General features: G+C 50.6%; 1 protein-coding gene across 6 annotated transcripts; it reads left to right on the top strand.

Moving 5' to 3' along the window:
* Nucleotides 1-834: 834 nt before the first annotated feature.
* Nucleotides 835-16,096, top strand: POGK (pogo transposable element derived with KRAB domain). 6 transcript variants are annotated; one of them, XM_027086440.1, is made up of 6 exons: nucleotides 837-1,069; nucleotides 2,533-2,666; nucleotides 8,135-8,261; nucleotides 9,051-9,149; nucleotides 10,503-11,986; nucleotides 14,079-16,096. In XM_027086440.1, exons 2-5 carry the CDS (start codon nucleotides 2,535-2,537, stop codon nucleotides 11,972-11,974), a joined length of 1,830 nt encoding a protein of 609 aa, XP_026942241.1. In that variant the 5' UTR covers nucleotides 837-1,069; nucleotides 2,533-2,534; the 3' UTR covers nucleotides 11,975-11,986; nucleotides 14,079-16,096. The 6 variants fall into 6 exon arrangements, with proteins under 6 accessions (XP_026942246.1, XP_026942241.1, XP_026942243.1 ...); XM_027086442.1 differs by lacking the exon at nucleotides 837-1,069 and adding an exon at nucleotides 1,099-1,253; XM_027086441.1 differs by lacking the exon at nucleotides 837-1,069 and adding an exon at nucleotides 1,476-2,005.
* Nucleotides 16,097-16,654: the final 558 nt, after the last annotated feature.

Below are 16,654 nucleotides of genomic sequence, written 5' to 3'. Positions count from 1 at the left end.
CACTGACCTCCTCACTCCCAGGTGGGTGATAATTCCCCAACTGGTCTTTGCTGTATTCAGAGTTGAGCCGGAGAGCTCAGCTCTATTGCGATAGTCTTGCCAGCTATCTCAATAATCCCGAATAAAGTCCTACTTTTCCGCTTTAACGATTGTCAGAATAATTTCTTCTTTAATGAGTTCCCAACAAAAATACCAAACCCGGGATCTTTTTCTAGAATGAGAAGCGATTCAGGGCTTCTCCGCTCACTTTTGTTGTATTGTCCACAGAGCTGCACGCAAATTCTTTGAACATTTTGGAGAAGATCCTGCTTTAGAGTTACTTCCTCCATGGCATTACACACTTGGGATTTAACACGCAACAACTACAAAAATCAGGAAGTTCCTTCAACATGTATATTACGTACGAAGTTCTGAACATATGCCTGCCAGAATATGCATGCTTCCCGAAAGATCCTAGACCCCTCCACACTCCCCCCAACCCCCTCGCTGGTCTACTCTTCATAACACATTCCTTGAAGCATGCCTTAGAGTGCCTCGAGTGCTCGTCCAAGCAAGTGCAAAGCAGTGGTTCATGCAAATAAGCGCATGAACGTGTGCACCCAGGCTACATTCAGTTCAAACATAAATCCGGGCTCTTCCTGCCTCATCTATGCCGAGGTCGCACATGGTGCACAGGAAACTGCACCAGGGGAAGCAGAGAGGGCAGAGAGCACTACTCCGGCCAGCGAGGCGGAGCCGGGCGGAGGGTCGGGAGCTCAGCCAAGTGGAGCGCGCGGCGCGGACCGGCCGGAAGCCACGCCGGGAGGAGGGTCGGGAGCTGGCGCGGGCGCCGTCCCCCGGCGCCGCCGCGGCCCGCTGACATCAGCCGCGCTCCTCCCCTCGCCTCCCAACACCCTCAGCTCCCGGCCGGACCCTCCCTCCTCCCACCACGTGTCCTCCCCGCTCCCTCCCGAGGGGCCGCGCGCACGGGAAGCCGGAGAGACGGAAAGGATGGCGCTGTGACAGCCGGGCCGGAGCCCTCGGCGTCTCCACCGCGGCCCCGGCCCACGCCCCGGCTCTCGGCCCGGCGGTGAGTGCGCGCGGGCGGGCGGGGCGGGGGCCGGGGGCGGCAAGGCCCCTCCCTCGGGCCCCCGGCGGTCGGGCCGCGGCGGGGGCGGGGGGTCCCGAGGCTGCAGCTGCAACTGCCGCCGCCACTGCCTTTGTTGCGGGCCCGCCGGGGAAGGCAGGCGGCGCCGGCCCCGGCCGCTCGGCAGGTGCGCTGGGGCCGGGAGCGGGCCAGGCGGGGAGATGGGCCGGGCCGGGCGCGGGCAGGGGGGCGGCAGGAGCGCTCCCGGCGCGGGGCCGCGGAGAAAGGGAAATGGGACAAGATGGCTGGAGAAACCGGAGCGCGCCCGGGGGCGCGGCAGCGGCGGCGGGCGGGGCGCCGGGCGGGTGGGCGGTGGCGGGGCAGAGGATACCTCTTCGCCTGCACCTTCGCCGCGGGGCGGCGCCCCCACCCCCCCATCTCCCTCCCGGGAGCCGGCGGGGGAGGCCGCGGCCAAGTTCAGGCCCCAGCTCCAGGGATCTGAAGCCTGTTCCACCCGCCCCAGACCTATCCTGCCGCATTCGCCCGTCCTTTTTGAAAATATCGAAGGAGCAGACTTTGAACTCCGGAAGGACCTTTTCTTTGGAAGCCCGGGAGGATGCGGCCCACAAGATGCGCGCTCACTCCACACCTAGGAATTGCCCGCGCCCCTAGAGGGCAGGAGCGCGGCCCTTTGTACTGGCCTAGGAGCTGGGCGAGAGAATTTGCAGAAGAGAATTTGCGGCCCAGAGGCAGCGAGTCTTCCCGGTGGCGGTGGGCCCCAGAGCCTGGCCCCAGCTGATTTCTGCACCTTCTTGCGTGTCCAGGCATTACCCCTCACTAAGGATCACCGACTCCTGGGCTTGGAAAGTCGCTTAAGGCAGAACAGTCTTATTTTCTGACCTGGCTTATGGACAGAACCTTTGAATCTGGAAAATCCAGGTACTCTGGGCCACCTAACCTCCTGATGCTGAACTGGCCCTGTAGGAACAACCCAGTTGAGCGAGTGCTCTATCTGTGTTCAAATGCCTTCATTGAAAGGAAGCCAATAGCGCTGTCTTGCTGCCAATTCCATGTTTGGGTGGCACTGGCTGTGAGAAAGTTCTGCCATTTGATGCACTCTTTAAAACCTCTTCCTGGAATGTTTACTCAGTGGCCTGCTCTGCCTTTGGGTCTCTACAGAACCAGTCTGGTCTGTCTTACACAGATAGCTTTTTAAATATTCGAAGGCAGCCAGGTATGCTATCTGCCTGCAACCCTCTTCTTATCATAATTAAATATGTCACCTTCCAGCTTCCTGGTGCTTTCCCTGAAACCCTTCCTCCCCAGGCCTGGCCCTGTCCCCTTCCATTGTTGCAGCTGAACTGTGCTTGGGGCTAAAAAGGTTTGTGTAGCCTGAGCTGCCCCATCACAGACTTTAAAGAGTTCACACTAGCACCTGATTTTTCTGAACTGAATCTTACTTGCAGAGATGGAGTCCACAGCCTACCCTCTCAATTTGACCCTGAAAGAAGAGGAAGAAGAAGAAGAGATTCAGAGCCGGGACCTGGAGGATGGCCCCACAGATATGCAGAAAGTCCGAATCTGCTCAGAGGGCGGATGGGTAAGTAAGAAGGTGTGCAGTCCACACACAGCTGTGAGGGGCAGGCCTGGGAGCCAGGCTTGTATTAAGTCTCTTCCTCAAGCAGACATAGGAAGTAAAAATAGCCTAGCCCAGCCCGGTGTGTTTGCATTCCTGAGAAAACAGTTCTGTGGCTTTAAAAGGCACAGCGAAGAATGGAACTGGTTCTGGGAACAGTCCCTTCAGGCACGCAGCTTCAAGCACACCATCAGGATCGGGAGTCCAAGAGGCCACGACTGTGTCTCTCTCCTGTACCCGTGGATTCCCTGTATCCTGCTCAATGCCAGGCACCTTGTAGACACCAACTAAACCTCTGCTGGCCTGGGTGAAAGAAAAATTGTCCTGGCATTTGTTAAGATGATAAGGAAGACTATTCAGGACTATTGAGATAGGTTTCAAGACTGTCACAATAGGGGAGAGAGATCGGGCTCAGCAAGTGGGGATTTATAGCCAAGGAGCAGCGCGGAGGGCTCAGTGGTTGGAAAATTACTAAGAGGAGACATCCACGGTGGAGGGTTCTTTCTAAACTGACTTAGCAGGATTCTTGCTAAAACTGGTCTGGGCAGACTGAGAACCGGAGGGGGGTGTGTATGTGTCCAAGATAGAGGCCTAGTGGAGAAGAGGGCTCAGAGGAGCCTGGCCAAAGTTTGGGTGAGGAGAGAGTCTTTATCACCTACCGCTGGTTGAAGGGAACCATTTAAACCATTTAAGTAAGTCTTGGGGCACTGAACTGACGTGAGGAGAGCTTTATGGGACGAGGCCAGTTGACACAGGAGAGAGCTGCATTTCCAGCTGGTCCTGGATGGAGGGGTTGCGATAGTAGGCAGCAGTGAATAGGGAGCATATCCAAACAGCATAGTGTGATAGAATTAGAGTAAACTTATAAAAGTGTAAATGCAACAGATATTAATAGTCATCGTTATGTACATTATTCACAGTACTTACTGGACTTCATGATAATTGGGCATGAATGGTAAACATTTTAAAGAAGCAACAAAATGACATTCCTTTTCTCTGCTTAGTTTTCCACTGTGTATGAATGTCATCGGTATACATATCCTTTGTTTCCAGTGAGAGATCTGTATTCATAGAATCATGGTCCTTCCAAACTATCCAGTCCCGCTCCGCTCCCACTGCATGGGGTGCAGCAAGGTTATCTATTTTGCTCCTAGGATACACATGTACAATGACATTTGTTCTTAAAAACACCTCTTGAGCTGGACCTTAAAAGTACTTCATTTTGTTGTATGTATGTTATACTTCAATTAAAAATATTTAAAGCAGTACGACACCAGGCTCTGGGTTTTCTCATCTAGCTATGGAGCCTGGATTGCATTTGTCTCTTCAGCCCACCCTGGCCTCCTCTCCAGTTCAGATCCATGCAGCTGGGGAGATTTTGGAGAGCAGGCATCCGTCCTATCTAGCCCTGAGCAAGAACTCATGGCTTTGAGGCTGCATTGGCCAACCGAGAACATCTAGACAGAATGGAGAAGTGCGCAAAGCAGGTGCAGTAGAAGCGCACATAAGAGTGTATTGGGACGACACAGAGAGGAGCAAGGTGAAGCCCATGCTTGGCTGGGAAAGAAGGAGGTAACCAGAGGAGCTGGAGGAGGGGGACTGGCATGTGTGGCACCCAGGCAGCCTGCCATCCATCCGCAGCTACTGAGCACAGTGCTGGGTGTTATTAAGGCAAGATCCCTAGTCTCGCGGGGGTACTAGTCTTGTGAGGAAGATAGGGAAGTAAATGTAATTAACTGCACAGTATTTGGAGTTCTGTGGGGGAAGATGGGCTCTCCTGCAGGCTGGAGAAGGCAGGCAGGGACCTGGTTGGAGCAGTAGGCAGTTTTGCCCCCAGCCCCATCCCTCCCAGGGACGTCTGGGTGGAGACATCTTTGGTTGTCATGACTCGGGGTGGGGCTTGGGGAGTGGGAGATCCTACAGGCATCTCCTGGGTAGAGGCCAGGGATGCTGCTACCCATCGGTGATGCACAGGACAGCTCCCACAACGAAGAATTATCTGGCCAAACATGTCAGCAGTGCTGAGGTGGGAAAACCCCTGCTCTAGAGCATTAAAACTAGGGGAAGAAAAGAATCGAATATGCATTTTGGTTGTTGGGGATTGTGTTAGAGTGATCAATAAAAGCTTTTCCAACCAAAGAATCAGGCTGTATATTAGGGTAATATTTCGTGGGAGAACTGGAGTAGAAATCCAATTTCAAGTAGAAAAAAGGGAAAGTATACTTTGAACCAAGCCTTCGGCCTAGGTGGAACCAGCCAAGGGAAGGGAGGGTCTTGCCCTCCAGGCAGCCAGAAGCAAAAGCACTGGAGAGGAAAGCTCGTGTGTGCAGAGTCCAGAGCAGCTCCTGCAGCTGGAGCCCGCAGTGGAGTCCGGGAGTGGAGGGGATGGGCGAGAGAAGCAGAGGGGGCCAGGGGACCGAGCCAGCCCTGCGGGGGAGTGTGCTGCGCCCAGGAGTCTGAGCTCCCTCCCTAGCAGCTCTGAGGGAGAAGTCCTCGGCTCGTCTTTCTAAGGGACGTTAGGGTTTGCTGCCACCACCAGGCAGAGGCCACTTGGCCTAAGTGGCCTGCCGAGAAAGCACGGGCTTGGGAGTCCGACTTGCTAACTCTGTGACCTTGGGCAAGATACTTATCAGCCCTGTTTCCTCACCCATAAAACTGGGGTGGTGATCCCCGTATCCCTGTAGTATTTAAAGGATTCAATAAGGTAACACATTTAACCACGTAAGAGGGAGTGCCCTACACAGTGCCTGGCATACAGCAGGCGCTCTATCAGTGCACCGGTCCCAGCCCCCTAAGTGCTGTCTTCGCTGGGTGCAGCGAGCCTGGGCAGCGTGTAAGTACTCTAGGACGGTTACCCTTGGAGATGAGCGTTGGAATGCCAGCTCGTGGGACCGAGTGAGGCAGCACACACAAGCTGAAGGAAGAACACCTGTTTGATGAGTCCTTGACCTTCTGAGGGAAGGGAGGAAGGCGGGGATCGAGGGCCTCTACCTGTGAGGCCAAGCAAGGGTGTCCAGGGGTTGGATGGCGGCTGCCTGATTTCTGAGTTTGGCCCAGGGCTGGCCCTGTTTACCTTCTGCTGTGCTTGGCTAGATAAAAGGCCTCTGTGGAGAGAGGGGAGGCCTGCACAGCAGGGCCTGGCTGAAGGCTTGCTCAATTCTCACAGAAGGTTGCTGTGAGGAGAATTCCTAAGCCACTGCACTGCGCGCCTCTGGAACATAATGTGGGCTTGTCTGAGGATCCTCCGGGGCTCAGTCCTAAATGGGAGGAGATGAATCCAGCCTCAGCCTCCAGCTGCCTTCTCACCACTCCAGGGCTGCTGATATATTTACCAGGCCCAGGACGTGTTACCTTTTACAAGGATCGACGTGGGTAGCCCCTCTGCAATGACAGGCGTAGCCAGTCCTGTGTCCTGTTTTATCAGCAAAGGGAAAGGGCCTATAAATAGGTATGGCCTAGATCTGGAATTTCCTAGGGAGAGAAGAGGCCAAAGGGAGAGTTGTTTAAAAGCCTGGGAAGTGGGATGGGGTGGGATGGAAAATTCCTGGCTGCCTGGCTTTCCAGATTGATGGAGTCTGAGCGGAGCCCAGAGACCAATCCGTTTGTACCTCCTGGTATTTGACACTAGGGATTTTTGTCCATTCTTACTCCAAAGAGTAAGTTCAGTCTTGTGACAGATACATTTTAACGATTGTTTGAAACTATTCCAAGCGGAATAAGAGACATCCAGGGGTTATTTGCTTAAATCTTTGATTCAAAGAACACATTTTTAAGGGATTACTACCTACAGGAAGTGTTCTAGGCTTAGGGAAACAAAACAGAATAAGCCCAGAGTACTGCCCTCAGTGAGCCAATATTCTAGTGGAAGAAGCAGACAGGTAAGCCAAGAGGACTCTGCAGTGTGATAAGTGCCATCAGAGCCTTCAGCCCAGGGCGTCACAGGGCACACAGCTTGGGTTGGGACCAGTTTCCTGGGGAACAGGATGTCTGGGCTGAGTCTTGGAAAGTGGGTGGGTGTCAGCCAGGCCAAGAATGGGGAGGACCTCCGAGGCAGCAGAGCACCATGTGCACACACACAGAGGGTGTGAGGATGGTTTGTTCAGGGAACTGCAGCAGCTGTGTACCGCTGAGCGTGTGCGGGGTGGGAGCGGAGGCCTGCCAGCTGGTGACCTGGGAGACCCCTCTGCCCTCTGTGAGGGCGGGAGCCTTGAAGTCAGACAGTGCTGTGTCCCACTCTCAACCCTGCCGTTATTGGCTGTGTGACTTTGGGCCAGAAACGGGGCTGCTCTGAGCCAGTTTCCTCCTTAATTAAATGGGGCTGTGGGGGGAATAAGGGAAGCAGTTACAGGGCCTTTCCTAGGAGGTTCTCCCTGTGTGGAAGGGGCTGTGATGCGGGGGAGGGACGAGGTGGGCTTCGTGCGTAAGGAAGAAGGGCCAGGAGATCTAGATGATTGACGGCCGGGGGCCTGAAGAAGCTGCAGGTGGTGCAGACACTGAACTTTTGTAAGCAGATGGAAAACAGTACTCTGATCCCCCAGGCCCTAGATTCAGCTATGGGGAGTAGCTGTGAAAGCAGCAGCCCAGATCCCTTACCATTGAATACGATGAACTTTGGAGTAGGATTTTTAATGACTGAAGGAAAACACATAGTAAAAAGAAAAGCAGAGAGTTGAACAAGAGGGGGTCGGTCTGGGTGCCTTGGCTGCGTTTGGCTTCTCAGGCAACCCCGTCCCACTGGCCCATGGGGATGGGGAGGTAGGTGAGCCCAAGAGCGGGCAGTAGAGCGCTCTTCTCTGGCCTTAGGGCTTCCTGCTGCGGGTCTAGGCACGGAAGCAAAGCAGTCTGCTCTAGTATCTCATTACATAAATTGAAGCTCTAATTAGCCCTTCTATCCTCCTCCTCGTGGATTGGAAAAGGCCGGCCGAAGCCCCTTCTCTCACTGGCCCCTCCCTGGCAGCGTTGGGTTCTGAGTCAGAAACCGGGGCTAGTGCCCTGCAAATGGAGACTAGTGCCCAGGAGGCCCCCAGCACCCTCCTGGGCTGAGGATCTGTGACCAAGGGAGAGAGCAGGGTTGTGTTGGTGGGGCAGCTGTCTCGGGGTGTTTCCTCGAGCGTGGTTGGTTCTGGCTCTGGATGGGGGCTGAGCTGTGATCGGCTCTCCCTGCTGTATGTGAGGACCCAGTGTCTCCCAACCAGTACGGGGGACTTTTCTTCTCAAGGTGCTGCTCTCCTTATCTGTGGATGCCGGGGGAGGAAAGCACTCAGCAGGGCACGGGAGACCTTGTTTTTGTCTTGGTGTTGCTTCTCGGAGGAGCCGTGTGACTCAGGACAGACGTTTCCCCGGGCCCAAGCCCTCGCCTGTGAGATGCGGGTGTGTGATCTGTGTCTGCATGTGCCTACTAGTCGCTGAGAAAGGCCTGTTCACTGTTGCAGGTGCCAGCCCTATTCGATGAGGTGGCCATATATTTTTCCGATGAGGAGTGGGACGTTTTGACGGAGCAGCAAAAGGCCCTGTACCGGGAGGTCATGAGGATGAATTATGAAACTGTCCTGTCCCTGGGTAAAGCTTTGTTTTCCTTTGTCTCCTAGAAGCTCTGAGCCCAGAGAATTGTTTCCACGTCTCTCTTCTCTGGTGTATCCAACATCCCTCTCTCCTGAACTTGGAGTCTGTCCCCTCAATGCCTGTGCCCATTTAATTTCCTGTTTTTGATTTAGGCAGGATATACATATTGTGTCCTTCTACTCAGCGGCTTGTGCCAGCTCTCAGAACCATCCTCATTCAACCCAGGCATTCTCATCAAAAAAAGAAAAAATAAGACATAATCTAAGAAATGTCACCATGGGTCTGCGCCTGTGCTTCATATGTTCCTTAGGAGGGAAGGCAGGCCTCATTGTTATTACCCTGTCAGCCTTAGAAGCTTGGGGACATATCCTCAAAGAATCCTTGCTCCCTTCCCAGCATTGATATCCATATTATTGGAATGTAACCATATTATTAGAATGTAACCATTTGGAGGGATCTCCTCATTTGCTCATATGGATACCAGAGTGCTCATTAGATCCGTGGCTGCACCCACCCACTTCCCTGCTAAATGCAGTTCCTTTTTGTTGTTGCTAGTACATTAGCAGAGATTCATAAATTCCCTTGGACAGACCTATTTCCCATCATATTTTTTCTTTAAGTATCCCTGAGCCCTTTCCCCCCGCCTTTCATAAATCTGCATATTGAGAAGACTGTGGTGGGGTGGGAGTGGAGGGGAGGGTTTCTTAAGTATTATAAAGTACTTATTTTGGCAGTGTTCCAAGACAGTAACACACAGCTGTTACCTGTTCTATTTCCTATAAACAGAATTCCCATTCCCTAAGCCCGACATGATCACTCGGTTGGAAAGGGAGGAGGAGTCTCAGAATTCTGACGAATGGCAGTTCCAGGGAGGAACCTTTGCAGGTACTACGATTAACCCAATTCAACATCCATCCAATGGGAGAATAATGAAGATGAATTTTAAGTTTCCAGGTACATTCTGTGGGGTATTTAAGAGTAAGGCAAGGTTGTGAGGCAGAAAGATTATGGGCTTTGGAGTTTTAGAATCTCCTTTCCTATGCTATGTGACCTTAGGCGACTTCATCCACCTCTCTGAGCCTCCATTTCTTCACCTGTCGACTGTCAGTAATAAGTCTCAACATGCACCTTTGTATGCAGGTGAACCAAAGTGAAGTTTGTGTGGCTTTGGTCCAGCGCACATCCTGGGTGCCTCGGTGGCACACCACACACCTCTGAAAGCTAAGGAAAATAGTGTGACGAAGCATGCATCCAGGGTTATGTACTTGGCTTCCTGTCTCCTTAATCTTGGATAGAAAAAGCAATAGCAGCTGTAGTACATGCTTGAGCAAATATGTCTAAAGAAGCACTCAGTCTTTTATCAAGAAATATAGTTAGAGGGCAGGCGTTGGAAAAATACAGCTTCCCAACAGCCTGAGTGGTTTGATTTGCCTTCTCTCTATAAGTAATAGTTTAACATGCTGTACTTCATTGATTCCAAGACACGTTTTTCCCTCATCACTTTAACATCTCTGCAGTTGAGAATGCCTCTTAAAATTGATGGCATGCTATAGTTTCACTAGTAGCTTTTTCTTTTCTTAATGGCATGTAATGGTGCACCTTGCAGTTGACGGCATCTTAGTTTTGGTGAGATACGGTAATTTCCGTGAGTCGTGTTCAGCTTCTGTGGCCACCTTCTAAACAGAAACATACAGTGAAACCCAGTTCTGACATTGGTATGCAAGAACCATACTTCTGCCTGATAAGCTTAACTTTGCTAAGTGTGGTATTGCTATAGATTTTCTTGGTTTAAGGGATATGATTCAGCCCATGATGATACAAATTCTATAACATTACGTGGTAATATGGGTTATAATTGGCTTCTCGTCCAGGTAAAGGTTATTTTGACCCAAGCGTGGCCCACACAGCTGGTATGTGATCCAAGCTTGTTGCCTGTATTCAGTTTCCAGTTCTGCCACTTCCTAGCTCAGCTACCTTGATGCATTACTTAATTTCTCTAGACTCACGTGCAAAGAAGAAATAAACAGTTATTGTGAGAATTAGCTGGGGTAATCCATGGGAATTGGCACGGGGGTAAGGACTTCGTGTTATCTGTTATTAGAGCTACTGCTTTTAGTGAGTTTGAGATTAAGGTATTCTTGGTATTGCGACCAAAAAAAGAAAAAAAAAATCAGGGAATGAGCCAGAAGTCATTTTACTTACGGGCACTATCTTTGCCCCTCCCTGTCTGTCTGCCAGAAAATGAAGAATCTGACGTGAAGCCCCCAGACTGGGTGGGCCCGATGAACACGGCCTCCCAGTTTCCGCAGCCTCAGCACCTGGACGGCTATGGCCTCCGTCTGCCTCGGGACATCACAGAGCTGCCCGAGTGGGGCGAGGGGTACCCCTTCTACATGGCCGTGGGCTTCCCCGGGTACGACCTCTCGGCAGACGACCTGGCCGGGAAGTTTCAGTTCAGCCGGGGCATGCGCCGCAGTTACGATGCGGGGTTCAAGTTAATGGTGGTGGAGTACGCCGAGAGCACCAACAACTGCCAGGCGGCCAAGCAGTTCGGGGTGCTGGAAAAGAACGTCCGCGACTGGCGCAAAGTGAAGCCGCAGCTGCAGAACGCCCACGCCATGCGGCGCGCCTTCCGGGGCCCCAAAAACGGGCGCTTCGCCCTGGTGGACCAGCGCGTGGCCGAGTACGTTCGATACATGCAGGCCAAAGGGGACCCCATCACCAGGGAGGCCATGCAGCTGAAAGCTCTGGAGATTGCCCAGGAGATGAACATTCCGGAGAAAGGGTTCAAGGCCAGCCTGGGCTGGTGTCGAAGAATGATGCGAAGGTATGACTTGTCTCTGCGGCATAAGGTACCGGTGCCCCAGCAGCTGCCGGAAGACCTGACCGAGAAGCTCGTCACCTACCAGCGGAGCGTCCTGGCTCTGCGCAGGGCACACGACTACCAGGTGGCTCAGATGGGAAATGCTGATGAGACGCCCATTTGCTTAGAGGTGCCCTCGAGGGTGACTGTGGACAACCAGGGTGAAAAGCCCGTCTTGGTCAAGACGCCAGGCAGGGAGAAACTGAAAATCACCGCCATGCTTGGTGTCTTGGCAGATGGGAGGAAGTTACCTCCGTACATCATTCTGAGGGGCACATACATCCCCCCCGGGAAGTTCCCCAGCGGCATGGAAATCCGCTGTCACCGGTACGGATGGATGACGGAGGACTTGATGCAGGACTGGCTGGAAGTGGTGTGGAGGCGGAGAACCGGTGCAGTGCCCAAGCAGCGAGGGATGCTGATCCTCAACGGCTTCCGGGGCCACGCCACTGATTCGGTGAAGAGCTCCATGGAAAGCATGAACACCGACATGGTCATCATCCCGGGGGGCCTGACCTCGCAGCTGCAGGTGTTGGATGTGGTGGTCTACAAACCCCTGAATGACAGTGTCCGGGCCCAGTACTCCAACTGGCTCCTGGCGGGGAACCTGGCCCTGAGCCCCACGGGGAATGCCAAGAAGCCGCCCCTTGGCCTCTTTCTGGAGTGGGTCATGGTGGCATGGAATAGCATCTCAAGCGAATCCATCGTCCAGGGGTTCAAGAAGTGCCACATCTCCAGCAACTTGGAGGACGAGGATGACGTCCTGTGGGAAATCGAGAGCGAGCTGCCAGGAGGAGGGGAACCGCCCAAAGAGTGCGACACTGAGAGCCTGACAGAGAGCAACTGAGGGAAAGCCAAGGTAAGCTGTCGGGAGGAACCGCCCAGCGCCTACCCTGAGGGACGTGTTGGGTTCCACAGACACCTTTTCTCTTGCCATTATTTTCCTCTGTTTCCGAGAACTCTTCGAGCCCACAGTGCAGTGCTGTAGGTGACAGGCCGTCAGCCTTTTCACCTTTATGTGAAACTGGTTGCTTGGCTTATTTCGTGGGTACTTTGTATAATGCATGAAGTGAACAAGGAGTGAGCTCCCAGAACACTTAATCTGAGAGCTGTAATTATCGCTGAAATTATTTGGGCCTGAAAGAGCGTAGTCTGACATGGCCCCGATAAGAAAAAGTTTTGTCTGCAAAACCAAAATTTTTCTTCCCCTTATAAAACGTACTGAACATTTAGGGCCAGTGTGTGTACCTGATTCACTTGGAGCGGCCGTGCTCGCCTTGGCTAGCCTGTAGGGCTGGGATGTAAGGACGCATGTGCCTTCAGACTGTGTACCCTGGGCCTCGGGTCTCCGTCCTGGGGTGGTCTGCAGTAGCCCAGTGGGAAAGGAAAGAAATAGCTTATGCCTGCTTCTCCCTGGGAGTTCAGAAGTGTGTTTTAAACCATCATGTCATTCTCATGACATTCACATGGAGTGAACAATTATAATAATTTCACAGACGTTTGAAGGGTGATATTTTTAAATTGAAACTGCACCAAAAAAAAAAAAAACGGAATGCTTATCTCGGACTACAGTGAGTAAAGTCTAAGGACTAAGGACCACAGGCCCGAGAATTTTCAGTTGAGTATAGAAGGGCAACAGCTTTAAAAGGAAGTGGGGGGCTTCCCTGGTGGCGCATTGGTTGAGAGTCCGCCTGCCGATTCAGGGGACGCGGGTTCGTGCCTCGGTCCAGGAAGATCCCACATGCCGCGGAGCGGCTGGGCCCGTGAGCCATGGCCGCTGAGCCTGCACGTCCGGAGCCTGTGCTCCGCAGCGGGAGAGGCCACAACAGTGAGAGGCCCGCGTACCGCAAAAAGAAAGGAAGTGGGGAGTGGGGGGCTACCAGATATCACTAGTGGAGTGAGCCTCCCCACCCGGACCCCTTGAGAGAGAGTGAACGACCACCTACAGTGGGCAACATACAGAGAGAACAGACATTTCATTTTACCTTCTTGTTCTCATTTCCCTAATTGTCAGTTCATTTGTTCCTCCAGACAGTGTTTAATATGAAGACAGCACTCCTTTTACAGAGGACCTAGAAGTATCTTGACGGTTTTTCTTTCCTTTAAAGTATAATTAGGTATTTCCATCCTACTTGCTTCTTTCTCCAAATGAAATTCTAAGAGAAATCTTCTGTTACACCGCCCCCCTTCATGCTGTGTAAGTTGAAGAGTGACTTATGTCTCCTTCCCTGCCCCCAAATCAAACTCTTCCACTCCGTGAATTCAGCCTCCCTTTTCTGCCAATCATTACACTGCCTCCACTGGATTATCAGACTTTGAATTATAGTGACTTTTTATCCTTTTTACCTTCCCGCCCCCCCTTGTTAGATAACATTTTTGTGCATTTTTAATTTTCTAAGCTATTTGCTACCCAAAGGACTGGATCAAAAACCGCCAGAGGGCTTCCCTGGTGGCACAGTGGTTGAGAGTCCGCCTGCCAATGCAGAGGACACGGGTTCGTGCCCCGGTCTGGGAAGATCACACATGCCGCAGAGCGGCTAGGCCCGTGAGCCATGGCAGCTGGGCCTGTGCGTCCGGAGCTTGTGCTCCGCAACGGGAGAGGCCGCAACAGTGAGGCCTGCGTACCGCAAAAAAAAAAAAAAAAAAAAAAACCGCCAGAAGAGGAAAGGGAAAAAAACAATGCCGGGCTATAGCTATGTACGTAGGCATTTATGTCCGATCCCAGCCACTAGCTTTGGCTCATCTTGACAGCCACAGTTCTCTGTACAGCTGCCCTGTTTTTGAGCAGAAGTAGACAGGGATCCTCATCGAACAAGGCATTTTGGAGGCGACGTGGGCATAAAACGGCCTCTTCTCATCTGTTTGGAAATCTGACTGATCTGTTCTTGAAAAGTTATACAATGTCTAAAATCCAAGGGTTAACTGACACTTAGGTTCTCTCTGTTTTCCAGCAAATGAACTGTATTTGGAACAGCTGAGGAGGAAAATCCTCAAGATGATTTCCTCGCAGCATAGGTACACAGGGAGCAGCAGGAAAAGGCCATGGGGCTCAGAACAGCCCAGGTCCGGACAGCAGCCTGAGCATCCTGTCTTGGGACACCGCCCACCCTCGCCCCACGTCCATGAGGTGTCAGAAAAGTCTAGGACCCTTCACTTCGTCAGAGACATGATTAGAAAAGAAACTGCTTCTGCCTCATTCTTGTTTTAGAGATTACTCCATGTGTCCATCAAAAGAAACCTGTAGATAGGAATGAACAAAGGTATTTCCTGGAGAAGAGGCCATTTGTTCAGCGCCAATAAGAGACTCATCATACGGGCCCAACTCCACTGGTATTTTCTGTGGAGAAAACCTCAAGTCAATGTTTTTTCTTCTGCCTTTAAAAATGCTTCCATCAGTAGAACCTGTCCCCACACAGGTCAAGACTGCAGAGAAGGCTTTGTAGAAATGGTCATTTATGTACACCTGCTACTTACACATTCCTCTTTTGGAAAAATGAGATGCTAATAACAACAACAAAATTCAGACGTACTGGCCTGATGCCAGCAGATGGCTTTTCTGTAGACAAACTAGGTTAGTGTGGAAGATACAGATTAAAATAAACTATGCCGTTTCATTTATCTTCCCAATCTGGTTGGCAGCTAGACTTTTCTAGGGTCTCATTTAATGGCCCTGTTTTTCATTATTATTATATTTAATGATAGGGTAGCATTTAGTACACAAGCTCTTCTGTTTCTCAGGCTGCCTGCAGAAGTCACCATAAATTATCTGCTGTCTACATGGTACAAAGCTCATTGACTCATCTGATACCTGTTTTGTTAATTCCGATTCCTTTAATGTTTTTATCGCAAGGGTGGTGAGAGGGCGTGGGTCTTTGGCCACAGCTGTTTGAAGACTTCTTCTATCTTGCAGAAACAGGTGGGAGGTCTTTGAATTTTTACACTAAAGTAATGTGCATTCCCACATACGCTGAGTGTTATGAAAACATTCCTTCAAAGCTACCTGTGCTACGAAAAATATGCCAGAACCTCATAGACAAAGCCATTGTTAGAAATGTCATTCCAATGTCAGATCTGGTTAACAGGCTACCATAACCACTTTTCCTTCCTGTAGACCCAGCTCATTTGTATATTATACTGTTCTTGGCATTTTGAAACACCTATTTCTACTCAGGTACTCATTTTCCTATTAGTGATTCACCTTCCTCATTTTTTAAAACCAGTTTTCCTCTAAGAGGGGAAATTTCACTTAACTTCTGATATCTGAATAACTTTCAATGTTTGAATCATTTCCCCATTTGCTTTTACCTGTACTGTATTCTTTGTCATCTCAAACGGCATCTAAATCCAGCTACTTTTCATTCCAGAAGTTTTCATTCCCTCCAATTACACTTAATTTATCCTCCACTATCCTGGTTCCTGGCCCTTTCCTCTTTATGTCCTATTTTACTTGCTTTGGGAGCTTAAAGGATTTTATAAGACCTAATTTTTGGTTCCTGCATTGGAGCCATAGTTGTCTTGCAGGGAAGAGTAGAAAATGGGTTCAACTCCTGTTTCATTCTACCAACACCTCCTTGAGTCTCATCGTCAGCTGATAGATGATGCCTTACAGGTTGCTTAGCACTGGAACTTCCCTAGAGGAATGGCTCTACTGTCAGGGTTTTTCTGGGCTCATTCTTCCACTGACTTTATTATGATCTATGCCTAACAGAGCCCCAGTACAACTATTTTGCAGAATGGCTATTACCCTAGAGTTACTATAGCACATATTGAGACATAGTTGTACTCCCCAGTAGATAGGAACTGACTCCGACAATAAACTTTGATAATAAAGACAATAGGCTCTGGTGGTTTTATTTATCTGCTAGCCTTGTGAAAAGTCACATTTCAAACTCTTCATTTACACTTTATTCTCCACTCAGTTTGGTACCAATATATTACACCCTTGAAATAAAAAAGTCTGTTCATGGGATGGCAGTGTAAGTAATGTTGGTGTCTTTAAAGACATATGTTACATGTGGTTTTAAACTGGCTTTTAAAGGTGGGGGAAAGGGCCCTGGCAAAAATAGCTTTTTCCCTCAATCAGTCATGTTTTGGATGCTCACAGGAAAAATCACACGAAGGAAATTCATAAAGGGATATTAATTTTAAAAGGATGGAAACATGCAGCTTGATGAACAGAAAACTTGTGTCCTGTTTTCATAAATTTCTCTCAAAATGAAAGTATGATGAACCTAGATGCCCTTTCACGGTGTGCTTTTAGTCTTGACAATTTACCATGCCTGTAGATTCAATTAAATATTAATCTACTCTCCAAGAATAATCTAGACATTTTTCCTTTTTTAAGCCGTGAGAATTAAATGCTGAACCAATCTGTTGGCCACAGCATCTACGTCTGACCCCGAAAACCAAGCTTCCTTACCATTATTCAAACTGGAGGCATTCTGGTCCGAGTCAAAAGACATGAGGAAACACAGGTATTTATCTACGGTCAAAGTGAGCAATCATTTAGAAGACGCTTCATGAAATT

Source organism: Aethalodelphis obliquidens, unplaced genomic scaffold (assembly GCF_003676395.1).
Source record: "Aethalodelphis obliquidens isolate GAN/ISIS:26980383/991018 unplaced genomic scaffold, ASM367639v1 scaffold55, whole genome shotgun sequence".
Classification (NCBI taxonomy): Eukaryota; Metazoa; Chordata; class Mammalia; order Artiodactyla; family Delphinidae; genus Aethalodelphis; species Aethalodelphis obliquidens.
Note: the sequence above shows the minus strand (reverse complement) of the source record. Positions and strands in the feature narration are given on the sequence as shown.